The following is a 20,153-nucleotide window of genomic DNA, read 5'->3' as shown; positions in this document are numbered from 1 at the left end:
CTGTTTCGGAAACTAAGAGTTTGTGTCTATTTCTTGGGTACCACACTAAAGCGTTTGCTTTGGTTTTGTTGTAATTTCTGGGCATTCTGTACAAGGATCATGATGCTATAAACGCTTTCCCAGCTTTGAAAACAGGAACATGGAGGAGCCTCAAAGCCAGTGTTTTAAACTCACGCTGTGTCTGAAATTTTTACAGTGTGTGAACTATTCATCTGAGGTATTTTTCAAGCCAAATTCAAGAAGTGAGGAGAATTACATACCTGTTTGGATGAAGTCTTATCTGATCCCTAGCTACTCGCTATCCTAAACTCAGAGACTAAATATATTTGGATAACGTGGTATCCCTTGCTATCTAGACTCTTGCTAATGGAAGATAGGAACCCAAAAGATTTAAATAGCAAGAAACACTTACGCTGTGTCACAAAACCTACCCCACGGCAAAGAGACCCTCAAGTTGAATAAAAACAGATCTTATTTTGTTCTTTTACTTAGTCTTTGACATGTTAACTGCTTCAACAACACTTACTATGGGGTCATGAATTAATTCTGGGACAACGAAATACCTGGTGATGGGTCAAAACCTTTTACTCTCTCAAGAGATTACTTGGTCATCTTTTAACTGCTTACTTATAAAACTGAGAACTGCAAGTCACCTCTGAAGAAAAACATATATTAAAATATGCCCCAAATCAGAAAGTGTCCTGGCATATACTTTTTATAGAGATTCCCTCGCCCTCGCAATGTGCCCAAGAGGAAAGCGTTATGATACAAAAAGCTGCCAAAGAAGGAATCAGAACCAGTTTACAGGCAGCTTAACTCAACATTAGAGCTCACTGGTTAATTCTGTTTCAAAATTCTGTTTCGGGGTGCCTGGGTGGCTCAGTTGGTTGAGCGACTGTCTTCGGCTCGGGTCATGATCCCAGAGTCCTGGGATCGAGCCCCGCGTCGGGCTCTCTGCTCAGTGGGGAGCCTGCTTCTCCCTCTCCCTCTGCTGCTCTGCCTGCTTGTGTCTCTCACTCTCTCTGTCAAATAAATAAATAAATAAAATCTTAAAAACAAACAAACAAAAAAACCCCCTCTGTTTCAAAACTATGTGCTCTCTCCTCCAAAATGCTAGAGAAGTAAGTAAGTTTAAAAAAAAAGGGGGGCGGGATCCTGAGACAAAAATGAACTTAGTAACTGAGTAAGTCCAGGAACTTGGCTGTGAAGTTTTGAAGGACACAATCATAGTTTCTCTTTCCCCTATAGCCAGTTCCTTCTTTGGTCCTGGGCAGCCATTAAAAACAAAGATGGGGGCTAAGTCTTTCTGATCGAGGCACATACCTCATGAATACTCAGATGCTCAAAGACTGGGTCCCCCAAGACTAGTTGCTTGGAAATTCAGCCTTAGGTGGAGTAAATTCCACCAAAGGCTAAATACCAGCCCCCAAATTGATAATCATCAAGAATCATGAAGGAAGATTAAAAAGAACACTCAAGAATGCAGGAAGCTGCAGAGAAATAAATTGATAGAATTCCCTAGGTTTCAGTGATTAGCACAGACTGTACAGTACTTAAAAGGAAGTTGACTTGAGTCTCTGCCCCATACTGTTTAGTTACAAAAAAGAATACTGGGATATATGTCCTTTTCTATAAAACACAGGTTGGAGAATGGGAACGATAATATTTGTATAATTTATTGATTCATTGAACATCTTCTACAAGGCACTTCTGATGTAAAGATAATCACTCCTCAAAACAAGTGCAGGGCGCCTGGGTGGCTCAGTGGGTTAAGCCGCTGCCTTTGGCTCAGGTCATGATCTCAGGGTCCTGGGATCGAGTCCCGCATCGGGCTCTCTGCTCAGCAGGGAGCCTGCTTCCCTCTCTCTCTCTGCCTGCCTCTCTGTCTACTTGTGATCTCTCTCTGTCAAATAAATAAATAAAATCTTTAAAAAAAAAAAAAAAAGTGCAACAAGTGAACTGTTAATTATCATCTCCCATCTTACAGATAATGACACCGAGGCATAAAGCTTAGACAACTAAAGTCACACAGACAGGATATGGCCTGAGAAGTGTATATTCATAAAATCAGTATATTATACTGTAATAACAGGCTTTAAGTATAAAATATTTACTAATAAGGATTATAATTCTTAATTCTTAAGGATTAAAACTATCTGTAGAACCCTCTGAGAGAAAATATCCTCACCATTCAGCTTGTTTCCTTTGTTCTGCCAATTCATGGAGCCGCCGAAGGGCTTTTTCTTGTTTCTTCTCATCTTTACGGGATCTTGAAGAGACATTTCGAGCAAACTCTCTCTGCTTAAGATCTTTCAATCTCTGGGGTAACAAAAAAAAGGAAATAGAGGGTGGGTGATTTAGAATAACTTGGGGGTCCTGAAAACAAGGCCTTTAGAATATTTACCTCAATCAGTGGTTACAGGGCTAGCGTAGAATACACTGTTATATTCTGATAGTAATTGAAAACACAATGGCTGATTACTTTGGATAAGACACTTGGAATACCTGCACTTCTAATTAGGACAACATACCATTTGCTTTATGGGGCAAAATTAAATGATTTTGGAAGCAACAAGCAAATTTTAGAACACTAGGAGGAAAGAAAAGGGACTAATCACCTGCTCCTCCAGGATGCAAAACTAGACAAACAGAACATGAGATAAACTGTAATAACACAAGCCAAAGAGAACAGAAAGGGGTTAGGCTAGTACAGAAAATTACCCAGGTGTAAGATCTTAAAAAGCAATGTACAGCTTACATGGGGAGGTTATTTGAATCAAAATTAACAATAGAAAGCATACTTTTATTTCACCATAAAAAGGTGCTGTGATTTCTTTTCAGCATGAACAGTTTTCCTTTGACTATGAAACCAACCATCTTCCAATGCTCGCATGTTCAGAGCTCAGCAGTCTGACCACTTGCATCTGGTCAGTCTGCTGAAATGAGAGAGTAATGTGTATTGCTCTTTCATTCCGTCATGGCCCTGAGAGGAACATCCAGGGGATGAGGAGGGAAAATAGAGATAAGTCAGAGAATTTATTGCTTAAAATCCTGATAAAGAATGGGTTTTCCATTCTCAGAAACTTCTATATAATTTTCCTTAAAAATAGAACAAAACAAAACAAAACAACAACCACCAAAAAAAGAACGGTGCTATGACACACTGGTGACAAAGTCCAGACATATCTGCAATGAAGACAGAACTAAAATTCTTTCCAACACACTAGATAATATAGAAAACAAACCAAAACAAAATACATACATTAGCCTATGCTTTTATGATAGCATTAGGAAAAGGAATTTGACCCAATATAAAGTGGACATTGCTTTGTGGAAGGGCATGATGTTCAACAGACAGAGGATTTTTTCTTATCTAATATTTATGAAATGTGTTTTGAAATCTTTTGAATTGGGAGGGGGAAAAGGGTGAAAAGACACACACAAAAAAAGATATACAGCTAAAGACACTAGTAGAAAAACTCACTCTTGTGATCTGGGCTCCCAAATTAGAAGGATTTGCTTTCAATACATCAGCTGAAAATGTCACATCACAAAGAAAAAAAAAGTAAAAATAAAACAAGAGTGAAAGAGAAAAAAAAAATAAAGCAAGCATTACTACACAGGCTCTCTCAGTGAATCTGCAAACTATTATACTGAACAATCAGGGACAAAGCCATCAACTCTAAGAGGGTCGGGGAGAAGGGAACGCCTGTACAACACATATATGTGTACATACACACAGACTGACACAGTAATAATCTCTCCTAGATAAACAGACCTATCTGAATTTAGGAAAAACAGTTAACAGAACTTCAGGAAAGACCACTGCTACCTAAAAACAGTCAATCTTATTTTCATTTACCTTTATTTTGGGAATGTTCAAGTAACCAACAGCCGGCAAACTATTTTACTGAAGCTGGCTATCCAGAATTAAGACTTCTTAAAAACCTCTTCAAGATGGCGAATCAATTATTTTGAATAAGTATGAATTTCAATTTCCTCCTTTCAAGGGGAATGAGGCAGAAAGAGCCTGTCAGGACTATTATATGATTATTTCAGGCTACAAACCTAGTTTTTCTCTGCGCCAAACATTTACCAAGTTTTCTAGCCAAAATTTAAATAGAACATGTTTTTCTCATATCTGCCATCTTCTCTCTAGCCACCCCCCAGGCCTGCAAAATCTCCCTGAGCCTCATCCTTTCCTTCCTTTTACAAATATTTCATTACTTTTAGTTAGGAGTTATTTCCCAAACTAAATAACATTGTTTATTTTTATTATTATTTTTTTTGGGTAGGCAGCAAAGCAAGGTTTATTGAGTGATTACAAAGTGATAGTACAAAGTTACTGAGAAGGGAGGGGACCCGAGAGGGTTACCCATAAAGGACACTGTGTAAAAGAATGAGCATTTTATCAAAGCTTAGAGTTTCCAGGCTGAGTCAGAGGTTAGGTTTTCCAGTCATTCAGCAACCACTTGATGCAACCTTGAAGTTGAAGGGATAAAACTATGTCCACATCTTCCTGAAGATGCCCTATCTCAAATTCCGACCACAACATAATTGTAGGGAGGGAAGAAAATGTGGTATCAGTAAAACAAATCCGAGTTATAGCCCCATTCTAGGCAAAGATATACACCTATATGGGGAGTAGCAAACATTCCTAAATCACCTTTGCAAACTTTATTATCTTTTTAAAAAGATTTAAGTAATCTCTACACCCAGTGAGGATTCAAATTCACAACCACAAGATCAAGAGCCACATGCTCTACCAACTGAGCCAGCCAGGTGCCCCTACCTTTACATATTTTAAAGTCTGGTGTCTCAATGTAAAACTAGGAACTCCAGAATTCGAACCCAAACTTTAAACATGGGGCTTGGCAACTCTCCCAAACTCAAAATGTGTATTGAGGTCTCTCAGATGAGGGCATTTTGATGATAAAAATGGATTCCTAATTCCAAGTCTTTCCTTTCTACCCAAAGTCAAACTAAATTCCCCTCACAAAGTCTCTACTCGTACCTTATAAGATTTTCTTCTTTCTGAACTGTCTTAGTATTCATCTAGCAACCAACATACTTTGTACTAACTTTGCTACCTAAAAACAGCCTCATCTAGCAACCAACATACTTGGCACTAACTATACTTATTCCTGCCCTTCAGAAAGGCAGTCTGTGTGTAGTTTCAGAGTCAGAAAGACTTGTGTCCAAATTCATTCATCACCAGCCAAGTGATTTCATCTCTCTGAGGCGCCAGTTCCCCCATTAGAAAAACAGAGCCATTCTGGCAACAGATTTATGAGGTTAAGTGTCAAAATAAATAAAAAGCACACTGCATGTCTAAAGTGTTTAATACTGTCTCTTCCTTTTTATCTGGAGCAGAGACTATAGCTGATCTTTTTACATTTTATTTTTAAAGTAATCTCTACACCCAACGTGGGGTTCGAACTCACAACCCTGAGATCAAGAGTCCCATGCACCAACAGAGCTGAGCCCCTACTTTTTTAAATTAAAAAAAATTTTTTTTGAAGATTTTATTTATTTGACAGAGATCACAAGTAGGCAGAAAGGCAGGCAGAGAGAAGAGGAAGCAGGCTCTCTGCGGAGCAGAGAGCCCAATGCAGGGCTCGATCCCAGGACTCTGGGATCATGACCTGAGCAGAAGGCAGAGGCTTTAACCCACTAAGTAACCCAGGAGCCCCTAAATTTAAATTTTTAAAGTAATCTCTACACTCAACATGAGGCTCAGATAGCTGACATTTATAATCAACCCTAAAGTGTATAGAACAGTAGTAAGTCTACAGAAAGTGTCTGGTAAATGCCTGGTGAATAATTTGGCTTCAACATTGGATCCTTAATTTTTTCCCCCAAATAACTTTTTTACCATTTGTAGAAAAGTTTGACATGAAAAAAAAAATTTTTTTTCAAGAGAGGGAGAAAACAGAGAGAGGGGCAGAAGTATTTTCTTTTCTTTTTTTCTAAGAGAGGGAGAGATAATCTTAAGGAGGTACCACATCCACCGCATAGCTGCAAGTGGGGAGTGATCTGAAAACCCTGAGATCATGACCTGAGCTGAAATCAAGAGTCAAATGCTTAACCAACTGAACCACCCAGGTGCCCCTGATAATTTTCATGACTCTACTAGGGACAATGTCAGGTTAATATAACATATATGGTTTTCCTAGCTATTATTCTCATCCAGTAAAGAAGTCTCATTCTTCAGAGAATCAAAAAACCTAAAATGTTAAGCCCCTCATTTCTGGACAAAATTAAGCCAGGGGTGCTTAGCTGGCTCAGTTGGTAGAGCACGCCACTCTTGATCTGGGGGTCATGGGGTCATGCACCCATGGTGGGTGCAGAGATTACTTTATTATTATTATTTTTATTAGAAGAGAAATAGAGAGGGGTAGAGGGAGAGAAAATCTTAAGGGGGCTAGCACACTATGTGTGGAGCCTGACTCGGACTCGACTTCACAACCCTGAGATCAAGACCTGAGCCGAAATCAAGAGTCAGATGCTAAACTGACTGAGCCACCCGGGTGCCCCTAGAGATTTTTTTTTTTTAATAAATAAATAAAATAAAAATTAAAAAAAAAAAAAAAAATGAGCAAAAAGAAAAAAAAAAAAAAAAAAAAAAAAGATACGAACCAGAAACTTCTCAATTCCTATATAAAAAGTAATTTTTGTAAAGGTAAAAAGTCCCTAATTCAGAACTGGATTTTCCAAAGTTGGCTAGTATATTCCAAAAGCCTGGCTCATTTGCAACTGAATGTTCATATGAAATTCTCTCTGGGTCGTATACTTTTACTTTCCTCTTAAATTCTAAAGACGAACACAATTTCAGGTAACTTCTTCAAGGTGAGAATACAGGGGAATAGAGAATACCTGCCTGTCAGAGACAGAGCTCACATAAGGAGACCAAATATTATCCATGTGCCATCAATCCAAAACGTTTTGAAAGGCTGAGCAAATTTCATCCATGCATAGAAAAAATTCAAGTTAGAATCCAAACTGGGACACAGACTGATCTGAGGGGACATAATTAATCATCAAAGCTAACTTCAACTATGTCCTTATCTCTGAAAATTATAAAGTATGCTTTCTGAAGTGTTGCTAGTAACATTGCTTCTTCATTGAACTATACTAGTAAAAATTTAAGCCACGTAATACATTTTTAGCTGGACAATATTTCATTCAAAGAAAAGGGAGACCGAACACCATTCAAAATGAAAGAATTTGAAGATCCTGCTCTGAAAAAGCATGTTTCCAAAAAAGTATACATTTGCAGCACAGAACAAAATGGCCACTTCTCACTGATTCTCAATACATGGTAGCCAGGGTTTTCATTAAACTTCCCAAAAGACCAACATGGAGGAGACACACCTTAACAAATAATCTAGCTCTTGAAATACCCATCAACGTAACCATGGCTCTTTGAGCTGAAGACCACTTCAATGTAAATGACATTCCAGTTCTTAAACACCGCCTACATAGCACTGTGCTAGCAGCAAAATGTCCACTACAGACAAACTCCGGCTCCACTGCCCAACTCTGAACAAATTAAACCAGAGAAATGAGAATCTGGTAAATCTTACCAGGTTTTTAATGAGGGTGATAAATTTGCTTACATTATCAACAATGTACAGTATAATAGCAAGGGATGACACTGTTTGACCCAGGAATGAATGACACTAAGTTACATCTGCACATAATTTCCCCTAGCAACAAAATATGGGTCTGAATTAATAAAATATTTTTTGCATCTTTTGTTGCTATTTTTTTCTAACAAAAATTAATGCTGTAGGTTTTTTTTTTAAATATTTGGGTATAATCTACTAGGAATAAATCTATTGTCTTTCTCAAGTATTTTATTTATTTTTATTTAAAAGATTTTATTTTTTTATTTGACACAGAGAGAGAGAGCACAAGCAGGCAGAGCAGCAGGGAGAGGGAAAAGCAGGCTCTCCCCTGAGAAGGAAGCCTGATGTGGGGCTCGATCCCAAGACCTTGGGATCATGACCTGAGCCTAAGGTAGCCACTTAACAGACTGAGCTACCTAGGCACCCGTCTCAAGTATTTTAAATCTATTACTTCAATTTAAAGAAAAACAGGCTACTGTTTTCAGATTAAGGGAATTTCAGACATCAGAAAACAGAGAGTATTTCCTATTGCCACTAAAAATCCCATGTTCTAATATTTACTCAACTCTAAAGAGAAAACCTGATTTTGTCTTGTTAGGGTCAAAAGATTATCCAGTTTTTTCCTCTTACCAAACCACCCCACTCTCCCAGAACAGGGACCCAAGCTTAGCTTTCCTTTGTACTAACCCTGCAATCACATACTGTTGTCAACGGCACAAAAGAAATAATCAATAAACATTTACCAAACTGGTTTCAGTTTTAAAATGAGTTGTTGAGAAAGGGAATAGAATACTTTATGTATTACTTGTTAGTTATGAACAGAAACAGGAAACAGCAAAGAAACTGTTCCCACCTCAATCTCTTTTTTTGGCTAAGTATAATCCAGTTGTTTTTTGTTGTTGTTGTTGTTGTTGTTGTTGTTTAAAGTAATCTCTACTGAGATCAAGAGTCACACGCCCCACCCACTGAGCCCAATTCAGCTTTTTCTGAACCTCAACCACTCCCTTTCCCCTATGTCATCAATCCTGCATACCCCAAATCCATGCCCTCTTTTCCCCAGTTTCCTTCCTCTTTCTCATGATACAACATCAATCTCTTCTCCCTTCCCAAAGTAGAGTAATCATGCCAGCTATTACTTGTCCAGGTTTCCTGAATGCAAATTCTTTGGTGTTTGATACTTCTGAATGAGACCATCCAGAACATCAGTACGTGGTGAGGAAAGAAAAAGACCAGCAAAGAACACAGAAAGCCTCAGTACTAAACTACTCAGGGAAGGAAGACTGTAGCTGAATGATTAAGGAAATCCAAGTTACTGGACACTAGATGTAAATTCTTTCTTTTAGCACATGTTCATCAGTAAACTATGACAATGTTTATTAAGTAACAGAGAAAACCAAATGTTTGGTAACAGAGAAAACTAAACATTAATGCTGATCGTAGATCCTGAAAACATCAGAGGAAAGCAGAGTAGCACACATTCTTTCTTGCTAAGAGTAGTTCTAGTCAGTTATGAAATACTTACTATTTATGCCCAATTATTTTGCAACACAATGACTATTAATATAATTTGGTGAGCAACAAATTAATATGTCATAAAGCTATTATTAAATATTCATTTCAATATGTTCAGGAATTCAGCAAAATGCCTTAAAACATGGTGTATTTCTGCAGAAGCAGGGTGCTTCCTTTACCATTTTTTTCACACACCTATGTATATGTACACATAGTCACCATCATCACCACCAAATTTTAAACTGCATGAAGTTTTAAAAATAATTTTGAGAAACAATTCACATAGCATAAAATTCACCCATTTAAACTGTAAAATTTAGTGGGTTTCTCAGAGTTGTGCAACCATTAACACTATCTAATTCTAGAACATTTCCATTACTCCCAAAGGAAGCTCCATGCTCATCAGCAGTCACTCACCATTACCCCTTTCTACCCAGTTCCTGGAAACCTAATATATGCTCTCTACAGACATGCTTATTCTAAACTCTTTATATAAATAAAATCATACAACATGGGGGAGTTGTGACTGGTTTCTTTGACTGAGCAGAACACTTTCGAGGTTCGTGCCTGCGGTATGTATCAGTAAGTCATTCTTTCTTATTGATGAGTAATACTCTAATGTACAGATGTACTACATTTTATTCATCCACTCATCAACTGGTACGTATATGGGCTGTTTCCACTTTTTGGATACTATGAACAATCTAATACACGTTTTTAAAAAAAAGATTTTATTTATTTTTTGACAGAGAGACAGCGAGAGGGGACACAAGCAGGTGGAATGAGAGAGGGGGGGAAAGCAAACTTTCTGCTGAGTGGGGACCCCAGTGCGGAGCTCAATCCCAGGACCCTGGGATAACAACTCAGCCACCCAGGCGCCCCTCTTACGCACATTTATTTGTGCACATATATTTTCATTTCTTATGCATGTATATTTTCATTTCTCTTGAGTATATGCTGGTCATATGGTAAACTCTATATTTAACACATTTTGACAAACTGCCGAACTGCCTCCCAGAGGGGCTAGACCATTTTACAACTCCACTAGCAATGTAGCAGTGTTCCAGTTTTTTCATATCCTCTCCAACATATGTTACTGTATCTTTTAATTCTGGCTATCCTAATGGGTGTGATATGGTATGCCATTGTGGTTTTGTGGATAATGAGTTTTAAATATTACTATATATGGGGTGCCTGGGTGGCTCAGTAGGTTGGATGTCCAACTCTTGATTTTGGCTCAGGTCATGATCCCAGGGTCGTGGGATTAAGCCCCATGTCAGACTCTGTGCTCAGTGTGGAGTCTGCTTGAGGTTCTCTCTCTTACTTTCCTTCTGCCCACACCCCCAACCCCATGCGCATGATCTCTCAAGTAGATAAAAAAAAAATCTTAAAAAAAAATATATATATATATCTATATATAGATAGATCTACATCTACATAGCCTTCCAGATCATAACTGGAGGCAAAGGTATGCTCTCACTGTAAAATTTAAAGGAGCATAATTCCTAAGAACAGTTTAGGCTTATAGCAAACAGAACAGCAGCATCTCAGTTCAGAGCTCTCTTTTCAGGACTGTCACTCACAGACCTATCATTGTTTCTTAGGCTGCTTTACCTTTTCAGACTACAATAGAACATACAGCCCTCATGCAAGAATCTCCACCACAGTGCACGACTCTGATGAATATAAACGTACAGGGGCAGAAAACAGGCTGAAAAGTATAGAACATAAATAGGGTAGAATCATTTTTATTCATACTGGGAAAGTGTGCCAAGATAAAGAATGGAGTTAGAAATTCCTAAGAAGAAAATATAGGGTTTACCAGCAAACTAAGTTCCCAAAGGGTCTGTTTAGGGTCATCCCTGCCTGCTCACAAAAGCAGACAGTTTCCCTAAAGAGAAACAGTTTTCCAAGGTTAACTAGATTGTGATAGCTGGATGTAAGAAGTCTACCCCCAAGAAAAGCAGTGGTAGTGAGTATGTAAGATTCAACAAGTGAAAAGGCTCAAAACATGCCCAGGTTTTGGAAGACTAGCCAAATGATGTCAATTCTCTTATATTAAGCAAAACAGTCCCAAAGAAAAATAACATACACAGTGGTACAAACTTTTATCTCCCTGCTACAGGTTAATAAAATAAAATTATAATATGCTCAAATTCTTAGATGCATTCCTCTTTACACACTTGCTTTGCTTCTGTAAGCATAATCTCTTCAGAAGTGACATATGCTATTTAAGTCAACATTTATGAAGCGTTAGGATTCATAAATACTTCATGGTTTTCCTAATCTATTTCATGACTTTACAATTATCAATTTATGGTTTTCTAAGGATAAACATTTCATAAACACATGAAATACAGATATGTGTAGAATATCTTCACTGGTATCTAGTCTTGGTAACCACCAAGTTCACTTCTTAAGTTCTTTTAAAAATAAGCTCGATGCCCAATGTGAGGCTCAAATTCACAACCCCAAGATCAAGAGTCGTATGCTCCACCAACTGATCTAGCCAGGGGCCCCTGTGGTTTCATTTCTTTTAGAAGGATTCATTTTATTTTTAATTTTAGCCCCAGAATTATTTTTCAATTTTACTTTTTTTTGAATTGCCTTTTAAAAATGTACTTTCGTGTTTCCTTGCCCTGAATATCAAAGTAGCACCAAAAAAAGAAAACTCAGTCTGAATTTCATCAAATCTACAGTGGCTTGCCAGAGGTCCAATTGGTTTTGATATGCTTACTGTCCTGATGCCCTAGGTACCAAGCATACAGAGGATCAAATGCAGTAAAGATCTTGAGAGGCAAAATGCAACCAATAAACAGTGAATCTTCAAGTGCAAAGTGACTCCAAACTTGAATGAAGGCCATGTGAAGTCCAAAAATGATTATTCCTTCCATCACCAAGGAATTTCTCAGACCTTATTTCAATTGAAAACCTATTTCATTTTTGAGTAATGAGGAAAACTCTAAAATCTCTGTTCCTTAATAATACATATTACTTGATATTGTCACAGTCAACTAAAAGTAAGCAATGCTGTCAAAAAGTAATTGTAACAGTTTAGACAAAGTTAACTAAATTATGCAGTAGTAGATTCTATTTTGTAGAGAAGTCACTGATGGCTGCTACAGGCTTACTCTGTTTTAGTTCAGCTATTTAAAGTTCATAAAACTACTTTTACAGTTGAAACAGACATGGTACTAAATGAGATTTCAGTGTTTCCAAAAAAACGTAAAAGGAGTTTCATACTGAACCGATTTTAGCAGAAAGAAGAGGCAGGCTGAAAGGATTCTCTCCTCTGCCCAAGACACTGATTTTTTGTACAAGTAAAAAGAATTTCTCAAAGCTGCTTTACTGTACCAGATTTTGAAAATTGGATCAGACTACCACAGGTAGTTCTCAAAATGCAAAGTTGGGCCCTTAAAGAGGAAGGAGGAGGCAGCTTTTCAATGTGCTACTTCTCCAGTGTCAATGTGAATGCTGTGGGTAGAAGCCTGTGTGGAGAGAAAAGGAAGGTATGGGCCTGGGTCACAAACCCAAATGTCTAGAGGGATTTGACAGTTAATATAATGAGTCATACAACTTGACATAAGAGCAAAGATTATGTGGAACCACAGATAACTGGACGTTAGCATGTGCCTGTCTGAAGAGACCGCAACTATTCAGCTTTAGCCAATTGTTGTATTAAAATGTAGGCCCAGTGTTCTTAGATATTTCATTTTTTCAAGGTAAGTTTGAATTATGTAAAATCTCATTTTAAAAGCTGGGAACCAACCAAAATTAAAGGGAAAAAAATCTAATACTGCAAAGGCCAGACAAAATACATCTATGGGACAATTTGTGATCTCTGGCTTATGTCCTGGAGGCTGGTGAGGAGGACCCTTAGTGCCACAAATAAGAGAGAGTAAGAATGGGAAAATCCTGACTAGGTAACAAGGCACCAAAGAAAGCAAAACAAAAATAACAACAAAAAACAGTGTTAGACATAAGACACTATTATTGTGTTGCTACAAATGCACTTTCAAGAAAGAGAATGTTCTTTACAGTTTGAAATTTAGGCCCTATGAAAACTCAAGAAAATGGTTTCCATGCTCATATCCACTAGGAGACATGTTTTTAGATATACAAAATAATGAAAGAGGCGAGGAGGTAGAGAAAGAAGAATGTTTAGTTTCAAAGTAATTTTGACTGTACCATAATTAAGCCAAGAGGGACAGAAGATAGATACTAATATTCATTAAGCACTGAGGCATATCAGGACTGAGTTATATAAAAAGGAATCACAGACTGGGCTCTCTCTTAAGTCTGAATCTCTTCCCTTCAAAATGTATTGAAATTATTACCTTAAAATGAGGGTTAAACAGCTGACAAGAGCCAAAATGTCTCATGAGCTTTTTCATCTTTGCACATCCGGCTGGGTCTTAAAATTTGTGGGTTAATGATTTTCTTCACAAAAATCTTAGAAAATTTGAGAAAAACTAGAGTAGTGAGCAGCATATAACAACCCCCCTCCTCCCAAATCACCACAAATGAGGGTGACCATGTAGCCTTCTTCGCAGAGATTATTTGTGCTTCATGAAAATAAGGGTATGTTGAGGATCCTGTCTATACTAGTAGTTTACCACTAACATGATAGATTATTTCTCTGGAAATTTTTAATGGTGAAAATTTGACGGAAGATGCAAACTAGGGATTACTCATATAGGGTTGAATGTACTTACCCATTATCTCAGATTCATAATAATCCTGTGTGCCTTCCTGGAAGACAAGACAGGGCGTCTTTATGATTTTAGAGCATGAATGTGGAAAATGATAGGTCCATTTGTATGGTAAGTTCATGTCCATCAAAGAGGATGAAAAACAGGACGCACCTCCTCTTAGGGATTATTTAGCCGTGTTGTACCAAGGGGATTAAAGGCTCCTTAGAAATTCTAAGTACAGGGAAGAGTAGAACTATAAAAAATTTAGTACTGTGCATTTTCTGGTTTATATATCTATAGCATTGTTTCAAGATTCTACTATTTGCACTAAGAGAGCAGTATAAAGAAAGATGAAAAAGCTTACATTTCAACCAAATAAAGAACACTCCAAGAGCAAACAGAATAATAAACTCATACTATTGCTGTTCCTTTTTTAATACCTAGGAAGGGGCTTTTGATCATGGTGAAGAAATAAGCTCACATACATTCATTAATCATACTAGCTAAAGACTTCTTCCTTGACCAAAGATCACACACATATCTCTATATTCATGGAAAGGTAATCCATGAGTTCCCTATAAGATATCCTCACTTTTCTATTTTCATTTTGATGATAATCTAAAAACAACAACAACAACAACAACAACAACAAAAACCTGGAGTAATAAACATTCGGGATCATCTAGATGAGTATTTTATAAAAGTTTAGAACACAACTGGGGACTTAAAATGATAGTGATCTGTTTGTACCAAGCAAAGGCCAAATGATAGCACAATACCACATGTATTTGATAGTTTTTCAGTAATCCTAACAGAACAGGGTTTCTCAACCTCAGCATTTATTGACATTCTGGGCAAGGTAATTCTTTGTTGCAAGGAACTTTCTAGTGCGTTGTTGGATGTTCAGAAGCACCCCTGGCCTCTACCTACTACATGCCTGTAGCACCACCCTCCTAACTGTGGTGATCAAAAATGTCTCTAGGCAGCATTAAGTGTTCCCTGGAGGACAAAATCTCCCCATGGGGAAAACCACTATAACAGAGAAAAGCAGAGAGAGAAGTGGGTCATCCCAAAGTGCAGAGGAGAATAAACATGCCAAATTCAAAAGAACCAGAGCTGCAACAATTACTACTACTCTCAAAAGTTGAAAGCAACATCACTAAAACATTGTCGTCCACGACATTAATGTTGTCAATATGAATTTCACTAGTTCTGTACTTCTGCTCAGATTTAACTTGTAAATCTGTTGCTTTGATAGAATTTTTTCCCTTTAAAGAGCAATATAAACACTGTTCAAGTCTGAATGACAATTTTCCTTGATTTATTTTTTCCTAACAGAAACTTTACTCAAGAGACTTCTCTTTAACTGAAAATATAACCTTTTAAAATTCCTTTTGGTGCCTAAAGTTTCTTCTGGAGTCTTCTAATTTGTCCCCCCCCCCCTTTTTTTTTTTTAAATTTTAAGTAAGGTCTACGTCCAACGTGGGGCTGGAACTCACGGCCATTAGATCGAATCACATACTTGACCAACCGAGCTAGACAGGCACCCTATCACAGTTAATTCTTTTTTTAACAGATTTTATTTATTTATTTGACAGACAGAAAGATCACAAGTAGGCAGAGAGGCAGGCTCCCCGCTGAGCAGAGAGCCCGATGTGGAGCTTGATCCCAGGACCCTGAGGTCATGACCTGAGCCGAAGGCAGAGGCTTAACACGCTGAGCCACCCAGACGCCCCCATCACATGACTGAAGGAATTCTCAAAGAGCCCAAAAAGGCATTTATGTGTTTAGATATTAAATGTCCTTCTTAATTCTGTAAAAAATAACCCCCCAAATTTGAATTATATATAGACTGAAAAGGTTGAGAAGTTACTGGATAAGCAGTATTTGCTGTTGTAACTCTTTCTTTCTTGACACGATTCTTTGAAAAAGTAAGACAAAATAACTTGGCCATATATATCGTAATTTTTAATTCTTCAAATTAAGAACTGACAGTATAACAATGTCCAAAGGTGTATAAAAAGTTCAAAGCTGTGTTGAATACAACTCTACTAGTAGAAGAATCTTAAATTGGTTAGGTGTGGTTAAATGTGGAAGAAACTATTGCAAAAAGTGTAAGAGTTTACAAACTATCCTTGTGCTGGTAAAACTTAATCAAAGCTTGCCCTTTACCTGTGCACTGAAATCTTATGGTTGGTTGAAAGACAAAGCAAAGGTAAAAAAAAACACTGGTTCAACAGATCCACTTAAGATTAGAGCATTCCAGCAATGCTCATAAATTTTACAGGTTTAACAAATACAACTACCAAACCTCCAAAGACTTAGCAAGTTCTACTAAAATCATCCCAAATCAAATGGCTCAAAATTCTTTAATAAGCCAGAACTGTACTATAAGAAATTAAAGATTCGTTTCTTCTTTCTAAAATCCCCCCTGGGGAATTACTGCTACCTTCTTTATGTGTGTAACTAGTTAGGTACAATTTTATTTTCTAAACCAATGAAAGAAAAAAAAGAAAGAAAAGACTGCAAAGAAAGAATAAACCACTTTTTAGCAAGCTCTTCAACATGCAGCATCAGAGGGCTTTTTTTCTTTTGTTATTATTCAAGTTAAGATAGCATCTAATTCTGTTTTTCTTTTCAAGATTTATCTATCTTCCAAGGCATTCCAAATAACAAAACTGACTTACCGACAGGAAACAGTAGCCAACAAAGCATGAATATATATATACAGAGGATGAAGTGACCAGAGTCTGGGATAATTGTTCAAAGATTAACATGTTCGGAAAGAGGGAGAAAGGGAAACAAAGCTTCTAGTGATCCTCAGTTGAACTACCAAATTAAACACAAATACAGAAACCATTCAAAGCCAAGAACTTTATGAAGATTTATAAAGCTCACAATTCTTCACTCTACATAAATTTTCAGAAGGTCTGTTGGGACTTCTGTCACTGAAAAAAAATCAGGTAAGTCAGATGGACCTCAGATAAAGACTAGAGATATAAGAAACCATAGTCACAAAGTTTTTTGGGTACACTGATAAAATTCAATAGTTTTAACAACAAAGTTTTTTTTGTTTTTGTTTTTGTTTTTTTTGGTTAGCAAGCATTTCCTCACCTGCTTGTGTGCATGATCATAGGAGTTGATATGGTTGTCAAATTCTTGATGTTTCTGATACTGCTTATCACAGAGTTCACAGTAGAAGTTGGCTCTGAGGTCTTCCAATGCTTTGGCAATTGCCTTCTCTTTGTCAACATAATCCTATAAAAAACACAAACAAAAAATTAAGTTGGTAGAATTTAAATGAATGTTATAAAGAGGCAGTCTTACCTAAAAGAGAAAAGGGGGCTTATTTAGCAGTACCAATAAAAGTCAGATGGAACACAGTGGCAATCTGGCAGGGTGATTTGTGTGTGGTTGTACTGGTAAGATTTCTTTTTTTGGAGACATTGTGTTTTATCTAGTAAACTTATACTATTAATTAATCCATGTGTTTATCATGGATGTGATGCCATTAATGATAAAGGATTTCAGGCAACTTACTGTATTATCTAAATTAATAGCTGTTTTTAGGGACATCTGGGTGGCTCAGTCCATTAAGCATCTGCCTTCAGATCAGGTCATGATCTCAGGGTCCGGAGATCAAGCCCTGCATCTTGCTCCCTATTTGCTTCTCCCTCTCTTCTGCCCCTCTCTTTACTCATGCTCTTTTTCTCACCTCCCCTTCTCTCTCAAATAAATAAACTCTTAAAAAATTAGTTGTCTTCAATTAGTCTTTTTAAGATATATTTAAGAGAGCATGCATGTGCACGCACACACACGCATATACACAAGCAAGGGGAGGGGCAGAGGGAGAGAAGCAGACTCCCTGCTGAGTGAGGAGCCCAAAGACTCAGGGCTGGATCCCAGGACCCTGAGATCATGACCGGAGCAGAAACCAAGAATGAGATGCTTAAGCAACTGAGTCACCCAGATGCCCCCAAAAAGAATTTAATTTTTTCTTTGCTTTTTGGCATTATGGTGTCATCCCCTACTCCTACTCCTGGCAAACAAACAAACCAACCAACCAACCAACCAGAAATAAACATCACAATTTTTTTTGAAAGTAGGATCCATGCCCAGCATCAGTAATAGCCAATGCTGGGCTTGAACTCACAACCCTGAGATCAACAACTGAGCTGAGATCACGAGCCAGACATTTAACTGACTGAACAACCCAGGTACCCTAAAAAACACAATTTTTATTGCATTGTAGAAACCACAGAAGTAAGTATAATCCCCAAAAGAAGCACTACAAAACAAAACAGAGCAACTTATGATCTGAAACTGAAATCAGGGCTGTGATGCACAAGGGCTTTTCTTAGGACATGTGGGTGACACTGGAGCTTGGTGTTTAAGCAAGATGGGGGTGCTAGATCAGAGAAGCCTCATTAATAAATGAAAGAACCTATAACCGGGCTGGAGAGTAGCCAAGGACCTCTGCATTTTGGCTGAGGGAATCAAAAACACTCTCAGAAAGCATCCTCCAGTTTAGCCCTTTAACATTTTCCTAGATTAAGATCAACAAAACAGGGGTTACAAATCAAAGATTACTAGATACACAGAAGAGAAAATAAATCTATCCACAGGGACCCTGGGTGGCTCAGATGGTTAAGCATCTGCCTTTGGCTCAGGTCATGATCCTAGGGTCCTGGGATCGAGTACTGCACCAGGCTCCCTGCTCCTTGGGGAGCCTGGTTCTCCTTCTGCTTCTGTCTCTCATGAATAAATAAATAAAATCTTAAAAGAAAAAAAAAAGAAAGAAAAAAAATTCATCTGTCTATAAGTGAAAGTCATTGGAAACAAGCAACAGATTTAGGCACTCCAAATCTCAGATATTGGAACAGTCTGTTACATAATATAAAGATAAAATGTTTAAAATATAAAATGGAATTAAAACAATGAGCAAACATTAAACATATTTTAAAAACTAGGCAAACTACAGGGGCACCTGGCTGGGTCAGTTGGTAAGAGCACATGACTCTCAATCTTGGGCTTGTGAATTCAAGCCCCATGTTGGGTGTACAGATTGCTTAATTTTTAAAAATCTAATCCTTAAACAAAAAACTAGGGGTGCCTGGGTGGCTCAGTTGGTAGAGCACATGACTTGATCTCAGGATCACGAGTTGAAGCCCTATGTCGGGTGTGGAGCCTGCTTAAAAACAAAACAAAACAGAAAACAACAACAAAAACCTAGGCAGACTATAAAAAGACCAAAATGAGACTTTTATAATTGAGAAACCTAACTGTAAAAAATAAACCAAAAAATTCATCAGCTACTTAGAAGATGGATTAAAAAAAGCAGACCAGATACAGCTCAAAAAAGAAATTGGGGGTGGGGGGTGGGGTGGGGTGTGCAGGGCGGTGCCTGGATGGCTCAGTTGGTTAAGCATCTGTCCAACTTTTTGATCTCAGCTCAGGTCTTGATCTCAGGGTCATGAGTTCAAGCCCCGCACTAGGCTCTGTGCTGGGCTTACTTAATAAAAAAAAAATAATAAAAAAAATAAAAAAAACAATAAAAATTTAAAAAACATAGTAGGGAGGTGAAAATGTTCTGGAATTAGATGGTAGCAATGGTTGCACAAACGTACAAAATATATTAAAAACCAATGGATACTTTAAAAAGGTGAGTTTTATAGTATGTAAATTATATATCAATTCAAAAGAGATGTAGTAAACAAAAAGAGGTAAGAACTGAAATTACTTAGAATGTGGCACAGAGACAAGCAAACAGATAATGTGAAAAAGAGGTCTAGGAGTCATGAAGAATATAATAAGAATATTAACACACGTATAACTGGAATCCCAGAAAAAGAGAACAGACAGCAGAGGTGAGAAAAATATCTGAAGATGGAAAGGCTAAGGATTTTTTCAAATTAGTAAGACAACTCCAGATACAGGAAGCACAAAGTATACCACACAGGCTACATAAACAATATGCACCTAGACACGCTGAGTGAGACTACAAAGGGAAAAAAGACCATCAAATCATAAAATATCCAGGGAAAAAAAAGATCACCCACAATCAGTTTGACAGCAGTTTCAAATACAACAGAAGGTAAGACAGTGTGCTTCAGCGGGCTGAGAGAAAATATGTGTCATTCGTATAACAAATGACCTATTTTTCACAAACGAAGAAATGAAGAGTTTCACCAACAGATTCATTAAAAAGAACCTTTCTAAAGCAGTACTTCTGAAATCACAGATTGTGACTCACCAATGGATCACAGCATTAATTTAGTAGATTAACAGGCATGAAAGGGGAAAAAAATAGCAAAAT

General features: G+C 37.5%; 1 protein-coding gene across 9 annotated transcripts in view; it reads right to left on the bottom strand.

Annotated features, from left to right (window-relative positions):
• GPATCH8 (G-patch domain containing 8) overlaps positions 1–20,153 on the bottom strand; it is an 83,664-nt gene that overhangs the window by 6,003 nt on the left and 57,508 nt on the right. For 6 of the 9 annotated variants that reach the window (XM_032849056.1, XM_032849054.1, XM_032849060.1 and 3 more), the window contains 4 exons: positions 16,952–17,095; positions 13,859–13,895; positions 3,485–3,534; positions 2,189–2,319 (listed from right to left, as the gene is read on the bottom strand). In XM_032849056.1, coding sequence (XP_032704947.1) covers positions 2,189–2,319; positions 3,485–3,534; positions 13,859–13,895; positions 16,952–17,095 — 362 coding nt within the window. Of the gene's footprint in view, positions 1–2,188; positions 2,320–3,484; positions 3,535–13,858; positions 13,896–16,951; positions 17,096–20,153 lie in introns of those variants that run through there. The other 3 variants (XM_032849059.1, XM_032849062.1, XM_032849061.1) reach the window with 2 other exon arrangements.

The sequence above is a fragment of the Lontra canadensis genome, unplaced genomic scaffold, assembly GCF_010015895.1.
Source record: "Lontra canadensis isolate GAN:19392208 unplaced genomic scaffold, GSC_riverotter_1.0 scaffold218, whole genome shotgun sequence".
Lineage (NCBI taxonomy): Eukaryota > Metazoa > Chordata > Mammalia > Carnivora > Mustelidae > Lontra > Lontra canadensis.
Note: the sequence above shows the minus strand (reverse complement) of the source record. Positions and strands in the feature narration are given on the sequence as shown.